The sequence below is a fragment of the Oncorhynchus keta genome, chromosome 32, assembly GCF_023373465.1.
Source record: "Oncorhynchus keta strain PuntledgeMale-10-30-2019 chromosome 32, Oket_V2, whole genome shotgun sequence".
NCBI classification, from domain to species: Eukaryota; Metazoa; Chordata; class Actinopteri; order Salmoniformes; family Salmonidae; genus Oncorhynchus; species Oncorhynchus keta.
Genome location: NC_068452.1, coordinates 34386909 through 34395908, shown reverse-complemented (window position 1 = coordinate 34395908; position 9000 = coordinate 34386909). Strand labels below are relative to the sequence as shown.

The 9000-nt window shown below is 43.5% G+C and overlaps 1 protein-coding gene across 1 annotated transcript in view; it reads left to right on the top strand.

The window, feature by feature from the left end:
* The first annotated feature begins 618 nt into the window (after positions 1-618).
* The window catches only part of LOC118375905 (tumor necrosis factor receptor superfamily member 16-like), a 51157-nt gene continuing 42775 nt past the window's right edge, over positions 619-9000 (top strand). Inside the window, exons 1-2 of the mRNA XM_052491557.1 lie at positions 619-1007; positions 6817-6979. Of these exons, the coding sequence (XP_052347517.1) occupies positions 969-1007; positions 6817-6979 (202 nt within the window). The 5' untranslated portion in view covers positions 619-968. The remainder of the gene's footprint in view (positions 1008-6816; positions 6980-9000) is intronic.

Genomic DNA, 9000 nt, shown 5'->3' with positions numbered 1-9000 from the left:
GAAATTCATTCATTAATATACAGTTGACGCAATAATATAGACCACATAAATGATAAATTATCGATAAAACTGCATGTGAAAAACGCATCTACCCAGTAGATTTCAAGTAGATTTCCGGTATGCTTTTTTTTGGCAAACAACATGCAATGCAACGCTTTGGAGGGAAAGCGAGAGAGCGCGATAGAGAGAAAGAGAGGGACAGAGAGAGCGAGATACAGATGAAGTGTCAGAAAAGTGACTCCAGTTGATCCTTGTCTCTTGTCTATGTAGATCAGGGTCCCCCAACTCGCGGCCCGAGTGCCGAATTTGTACCGCAGGTGTTTTTTGTGTGTTTTTTTGTTGCATTTTCATTGTTGGACAAAAAACGATGTAAATCAGCTCCAAGTTATATTAATTTGGAATATCTGTTCCCAAGTATGTCCATGCATAATATAGACACGCATTACCATATACAAATGCAAGCAAGGTTTGGAATTATTATGTTTTAGTCAAATATTATATCTGTTTGGGCTTAATGCGCAAAAAAATTATTTGTCATTATGTTCTTGCCCCCCAACCATCTACTCAAGAAAAGAATGACGCGCGTTTGAATCTAGTTGATGATCCCAGGTGTAGATCGTGCAAGTCGACTACTGCAGAAGTCACAGCGTAAATCGGGAAGGAGTGGACGTGCCTCTCTTCAGTTCGTGCACGACTCTTGACTCCGCAGTGCACTGCTGGATAGCGCTCAGTACAGTCAGTCTGCGCCCGGACGCTTCACGCACACACCAGTGACCTGCCAATGCGACGCATCTCACTCTCAAAAGGTCTCGAACGCTACACCGCAGCGAAGAGCATGGGGAATTCACTGCGGACTCATTGATAAAGAATTGCCACTGGAATTAAAATGAACAATTCGTCCTGTATGTTCCTTTGCAGTATCCATTTAGTATAGTCTATTTGTTTATGACACTGTAGGAAACCGAAGCATGGCGGGTACCTTATCATTGGTGATGTTGTTTGGAGTGGTGAGTAGTGGCATGATTTATAACTCTGATTTCATAAAGATATATTTCATTTGATTGAATAGGTAGCATGGGAGAAACGTGTTCATTGTTTGCTTCTTATTACTTTGTGTTATAACACTGTAGTTGTATTGGTCTGGAGACCCCTGCACTGTCCCTCCTATTTCTCCATCTACTGCTGGCAAATTAGTCATGTTTATCCCCCCCCCCCCATCTCAGAACTGAGCATAATATACCTGAATGTGAGTTTTATAATAACAGTTATAGTTCCCCATGCTCTTCATCTGAATCCTTTATAGAACAACCATCCTGAATGGTTTTCATAGGCAGGTGCCATAGCCCAAGGTTCCTTTTACAATGCAGGATTTCATAGCAGGTCCATCCATTCAAAACTGTGGTAATCGGTAAATATGCATACTAGGTAGTGACTCTTATCTGAAGTTCAGAAAGTTTTGAGGAATTCATGACATGAGTGTGAATTTTCGATAGTTGGGTGATGATACTGGTGATGGGGATGATTACAAACTATTTGCTATTATTTGGTGAGTGGCTGTCATAGGCTAATCCTCCTGATATTTCAAGACCTGCTGGTCTAATAAGGCTTGTTCATTCACTCACCATGTGAACAGCCCTCTACATTACTCAGGAGCAGTCTGCTTTGACAGCTTCTTTACAACATTGTGGTATTATAGAGCATGTTTGTAGAATTAGATTCAGAAATAGTCGCTAATTGACTATGAAATCAGGGAGAGTGCAAAGCAGGCATCTCAAGGCTGGTGTGTGTGTGTGTGTGTGTGTGTGTGTGTGTGTGTGTGTGTGTGTGTGTGTGTGTGTGTGTGCGTGCGTGCGTGCGTGCGTGCGTGCGTGTGTGTGAGGGCATTGCCTTATTCTACACATTTGAGTTAAAGACTTAAAGCCAATTTATGCTTGATCCAGCAATGTGGTCGGAGGCTCTGTATGGTTGGTGTGATGCAATTGTGGAGTCTACGGAGGGGAGGCACGCAGAGACAAAAATGAGCTCCGTACCGTGTCGCTATGCGCGTCTGAAATTTTGTGACAATGCGGAGGGCTCCGTATAGCTCCTTATTGACATGATTGGTTGATGATTGGTACAGTTGATGTTGGAAGTTTACATATAATACATTTAAACTCAGTTTTCCACAATTCCTGACATTTAATCCTAGTACAAATTCCCTGTCTTAGGTCAGTTAGGATCAACACTTTATTTTAAGAATGTGACATGTGATATTCCCAGTGGGTCAGAAGTTTACATACACTCAATTAGTATTTGGTAGCATTGCCTTTAAATTTATTAACTTGGGTCAAACGTTTTGGGTAGTCTTCCACACAATAAGTTTGTGAATTTTGGCCCATTCCTCCTGACAGAGCTGGTGGAACTGAGTCAGGTTTGTCGGCCTCCTTGCTCACACACGCTTTTTCAGTTCTGCCCACAAATGTTCTATAGGATTGAGGTTTGGGCTTTGTGATGGCCACTCCAATACCATGACTTTGTTGTCCTTAAGCCATTTTGCCACAACTTTGGAAGCATGCTTGGGGTCATTGACCATTTGGAAGATCCATTTGCAGGAAGCTTTAACTTCCTGACTGATGTCTTGAGATGTTGCATCAATATATCCACACAGTTTTCCACCCTCATGAAGCCATCTATTTTGTGAAGTGCACCAGTCCCTCCTGCAGCAAAGCACCCCCACAATATGATGCTGCCACCCCAGTGCTTCATGGTTGGGATGGTGTTCTTCGGCTTGCAAGCATCCCCTTTTTCCTCCAAACATAACAATGGTTATTATGGCCAAACAGTTATATTTTTGTTTCATCAGACCAGAGGACATTTCTCCAAAAAGTACGATCTTTGTCCCCATGTACAGTTGCAAACCGTAGTCTGGCTTTTTTATGTAGGTTTTGGAGCAGTGGCTTCTTCCTTGCTGAGCGTCCTTTGAAGGTTATGTCGATATAGGACTTGTTTTATTGTGGATATAGATCATTTTGGACCTGTTTCCTCCAGCATCTTCACAAGGTCCTTTGCTGTTGTTCTGGAATTGATTTGCACTTTTCGCACCAAAGTACGTTCATCTCTAGGAGACAGAACGCATCTCCTTCCTTAGCGGTATGATGGCTGCGTGGTCCCATGGTGTTTATACTTGCCTACTATTGTTTGTACAGATGAACGTGGTACCTTCAGGCGTTTGGAAATTGCTCCCAAGGATGCACCAGACTTGTGGAGGTCTACAATAGTTTTTCTGAGGTCTTGGCTGATTTATTTTGATTTCCCCATGATGTCAAGCAAAGAGGCACTGAGTTTGAAGGTAGGCCTTGAAATACATCCACAGGTACACCTCCAATTGACTCAAATGATGTAAATAAGCCTACCAGAAGCTTCTAAAGCCATGACATCATTTTAGGAATTTTCCAAGCTGTTTAAAGGCACAGTCAACTTAGTGTACAGTATGTAAACTTCTGACCCACTGGAATTGTGATACAGTGAGTTATAAGTGAAATCATTTGTCTGTAAACAATTGTTGGAAAAATTACGTGTCATGCACAAAGTAGATGTCCTAACCGACTTGACAAAACTATATTTTGTTAACAAGACATTTGTGGAGTGGTTGAAAACGAGTTTTAATGACTCCAATATGAGTGCATGTGAACGTCCGACTTCATCTGTAGGTCAGGAGGTCCTGTATAAACACAAACTCACTTCCTTGACAACAGTTCTGCGCTGCTCCGCTTCTCCACTAAGCTTAAGAAGTATGAATACCCTGACTTCACCCTAAATGCAGACGTCAGATTGACCATGCAGCACCTTTCAGTCACTCAGATCATGTTGAGAGTAGCAGGCTCCTTATCGGAGGTGAACCTGGTAAATTGCCAGTTTATAAACTTGGGGGTTTGGGCGGCATTCCAAGTTCACATTCACCGACCTGGTGATTATAGTGTAAGACCATATTCAAATAAAAACAGAGGTTTTGAGCCAAGGTTTGTATAAATGAGTAAGGATAAGAAAATATGCTTATGTGTGGTTTAACAATGCTTTGGGCAATTCTCCAACAGAGGGGGACATGCCAAGAGTAGAGGGGTCACAGGCGTAACTTTCACTGGGGACGGTGGGGGGGACGGATGGACAAATGCAATCTGAAATTGCATTTTTGTCCTCCTCGGTTTTATCGTTGGATTGTGGTACAAAACGAGGCAACGGTGTGCTTTAGGACCATGCAGATCAATCCAAGCGGTCGGGTAGACTGTTTGGAGTGTTTATCTGACTGGATAAAAATTAAATAAAAAAGTTATGTCCCCCCACTTCTAAAACCAAAGTTTTGCCCTTAAGAGGGTTTGAGATTATGTGGGGGATATCACTGGGGGGGCACGCACGCACACACACACACACACACACACACACACACACACACACACACACACACACACACACACACACACACACACACACACACACACACACACACACACACACACACACACACACACACACACACACACACACACACACACACACACACACAGACACGCACGCACACACAGAGAAGATAGAGAGAGGGAAGAGAGAGAGGGAGAAATGTACAGAACGGTTGAGAGTCGATCGACAGAGAGAGAGAGCTGTGCTGGCGGCTGCTCTCAGTGCATCTGTTTCTGAATGAAAGCAGGGGCTGAGGGAGGGGGAGAGAGGGAGACAGTTAAATAGAGAAAGAAGGCATTTCAGTGAGAGTGAGACCAGCAGTGTTTCTTAGTAAAATGTGAGGCATTAAACATTAAAGCGCTTCAGTCTAATGGTTTTGATGATTATGACTTCAGAATGTGCTTCACATGATTGTTTCCTTATTTAAATGTATTGTATGTATGAAAACATGCTTTAGTCTTGTGCCTGTGAAGCTGTTTGGCATTTATATCAGAGCGAGAGAGAGGAGGTGACAGAGAAGGGAGAGTGGAGAGAGACAGTGTGAAAAAGACTGGAAATAAAGAGACAGAGAAGGGAGAGTGGAGAGAGACAGTGTGAAAAAGACTGGAAATAAAGAGACAGAGAGAAGATTGTGTGTAGCAGGAAGCAGCATGTGTGTATGCCTTTGCGTGCGTGTGTGAATTTATAGTTTTAAGTTGCGCAATATGAGGACTTGTTATGCAAATTCCAGAGGATTCTGTCTTTTACCACACCTAGCAATTAGAGAGAAAAACAAGGACGTTAACTCTCCCAGGCCCTCCATCAACAGTACAGAGTCTGACCAATAGCCCCGTAGACAGCTCCGTTGCAGTATGCTCCAGCCAGCAGTTTTCAACTAACACTTGCACTACAAGCGAATAAATAAGGAGGAGAGTAACCCCTATGGGGAGGAAAACAAAAATCAAGTATTAGAAAAACAAAGGTAGATCTTCTCCTTATAAATGAATGGGTTCAGGAGTCTTTGTAAACACCCTGCAGACTGACAGCTTCAGTGTGAAGGGCAGTGGGCTGGACATGGATGATCGGAACAGGAATTCTGGGGGGGAAGTGTGTGTGTGTGCACGAGTGTGTGCATGCATGGGTGTGTGTGTGTGTATGGGGAGGATATATTGAAGTGCTAACATGCAACATGAGGTTGTGCATTAGGCACATATGTTTATAGGTGTTACTTGGACCAGTCATGGGTGAGCACCTTGAGGCTTGCCTTTATGTGCCTTTAAAGGCTCTCTGAGGATGGGACAATGTATTGCTCTGTAGAAGAATTAGTCTCTGATTTAGATGTAGACAAAATGAATTATTGCGAATCATGATACGAGGTTAGATTAGGAACATGATTGTAATACGCATCTGGCTGTCATTTTTGCCTTCAAAACGTTCCCCTCTATGAGCCAGTATTATGGGTGACCTCTGCTTTAACACCCTTCTGTCTGTTCCCCTCTATGAGCCAGTATTATGGGTGACCTCTGCTTTAACACCCTTCTGTCTGTTCCCCTCTATGAGCCAGTATTATGGGTGACCTCTGCTTTAACACCCTTCTATCTGTTCCCCTCTATGAGCCAATATTATGGGTGACCTCTGCTTTAACACCCTTCTGTCTGTTCCCCTCTATGAGCCAGTATTATGGGGGACCTCTGCTTTAACACCCTTCTGTCTGTTCCCCTCTATGAGCCAGTATTATGGGTGACCTCTGCTTTAACACCCTTCTGTCTGTTCCCCTCTATGAGCCAGTATTATGGGTGACCTCTGCTTTAACACCCTTCTGTCTGTTCCCCTCTATGAGCCAGTATTATGGGGGACCTCTGCTTTAACACCCTTCTGTCTGTTCCCCTCTATGAGCCAGTATTATGGGGGACCTCTGCTTTAACACCCTTCTGTCTGTTCCCCTCTATGAGCCAGTATTATGGGGGACCTCTGCTTTAACACCCTTCTGTCTGTTCCCCTCTATGAGCCAGTATTATGGGGGACCTCTGCTTTAACACCCTTCTGTCTGTTCCCCTCTATGAGCCAATATTATGGGGGACCTCTGCTTTAACACCCTTCTGTCTGTTCCCCTCTATGAGCCAGTATTATGGGGACCTCTGCTTTAACACCCTTCTGTCTGTTCCCCTCTATGAGCCAGTATTATGGGGGACCTCTGCTTTAACACCCTTCTGTCTGTTCCCCTCTATGAGCCAATATTATGGGTGACCTCTGCTTTAACACCCTTCTGTCTGTTCCCCTCTATGAGCCAGTATTATGGGTGACCTCTGCTTTAACACCCTTCTATCTGTTCCCCTCTATGAGCCAGTATTATGGGGGACCTCTGCTTTAACACCCTTCTGTCTGTTCCTCTGTCTGTGGCAGGTTGGGGTGTTGGTGGCTTCTAAGACGGAGCGGGCGGTGCAGGTGCCCTGTGACTCAGGCCAGTACACCAAGGGTGGAGAGTGCTGCGAGGTGTGCCCACCTGGAGAGGGGGTGGTGAGGAGGTGTGGTGCCAACCAGACCGTCTGTGCCCAGTGCCTAGACAGTGAGTTCATCCTTCAAATGTACAAGTACACATCTATACAGGCATACTCTATTATGCACATGCACACAGGCATGAACACACAGCTATTTTCAGGTGCACAACTAGAGGTTTTCTTCTGGATCAAAAAGGGGCTTAGGTGGTGGGCATGGCAGGGGGCGCGGTTGGCCCGTTGGCGCGTCATCATTTTAGAAGCCCCCATCTTGGCAGGGTAAAGAATGGCTAATGTTGTGTTTTTTTGCTCAAACATAATAACAAAATCTATAATGGTAAATTCATTGTTTTTAGAATTTTCAATTCTCCCTGTCTGTCTAGTTTTTATTTTGGGGATTGTTAGTTCTCAATGATTATGTTATCAAAAAATATATAGGTCCATTATCTTTTTTACACACTTTATGTCTGGTTTTAGTCATTTAAGTACACACTAAAAGTGTTTTTATAAGCCGAAAATGTATTTAAAAAGTACATATACAGTATATTAGAACTTTTCTTTACACTGTTTGGACTTACCCACCGCAATGATTTCCATGGCATAAAAATCGCTGAACTATACATTTCACTTTATATGCACTCATTTACACCATCAACGGCAATTTACACATTAATACCCCACCGTCTAAAACCATCCAATCAAAACAGAAAAAAGCCTGAACAAAAATGTTACTGTCCAATTTGCACATAACTTTAAAAAATCCTTCTGTCCCTGCTTTACTAACAAAGTGTTCTCTAGAAACAGGCAGGGATTCCTATGTTTGACGGCTGTAAGTGGGACCAAATGTGTTCACTTACAACTCAGGCTGAAACCCTTTGATTCAGAGGGAGGATAAAACGGGACGGGAGAGGTGCCAATGTTGTGCAACAACGTCCTACAGAGAGGAAGAGCCTTTATGCAAACATACATATGCACTTCTTCTGAGGGTTTGTTTCACCATTCTCCCTCTCTTTCTCTCTCTTTCTGTTGTTGTCCTTTACAGTAGCTAAGATGCATAGTAGAAGTTAAAGTGTAGTTCTCACAGGTCACTGCGTAGCATAGAAATAGAATCCAGAGAGAGAGAGAGAGAGTCAGCTGGATTCTACAGCACTTCTATAAGTCAAAATGTAGTTCTCAAAGGTCACTGCATGGTTGTGGTGGATGAGCAGAATGTCAGAGTGCATTGTGACTCATGACTGGGTTCAGGTCTACTCTATTGACTGAGTCGTACAAATAGGATCTTCTTTCATAACTGTGACAATTTACAGACAAAGTATTCTTCAGTTGAGGTCCTTTACAAATCCCAGGAATGCCAGTGTCTTCCAACACAATTTGAGCAGGACACAGAACAGACGAAGTCTAAAATTAGATCAATTAAGTAATTTAGTCAGAGGATGGCCTGTGTTGCTGCTTGATATAGTATTACCATAAGAAGCTCCTACACACACAACACTGGCCTGGGATGCCTGTGAACTGCTGCCCAACAATGTGTAAAGACATGGTATGCACATATTATTTAATGTAACCTCCAAACATTCCTGGAGCTTGGCAGTTTAAGATCAAAGTCTCATCCACAGCAGCTGGTCAGTTGGGGAACAGCCAACCAGACAGTGTACATGGAGAGGTAAAAGAACAACTGGAAGGGAGGTGAAATGGAAATGGAAGAGGAGGGGATGAGGAATGGAGACTAATTAATCATTATTATTAGCAAATTACACAAAGTGATGGATTACAGCAGGAAACTGGAGCCGCTTGGCTTCTCTGCAAAAGCAGCAGGGACATCCTAATATGGACTTGTATTCTAAGGTTTGACTGAACCCTGCCCCCAGAGTCCTTAATTTTAGATAAGCATGCTCCGTTCAAAAAATGCAGAACTAAGAACAGATACAGCCCTTGGTTCACTCCAGACCTGACTGCCCTCGACCAGCACAAAAACATCCTGTGGCGGACTGCAATAGCATCGAATAGTCCCCGCAATATGCAACTGTTCAGGGAAGTCAGGAACCAATACACGCAGTCAGTCAGGAAAGCTAAGGCCAGCTTCTTCAGGCAG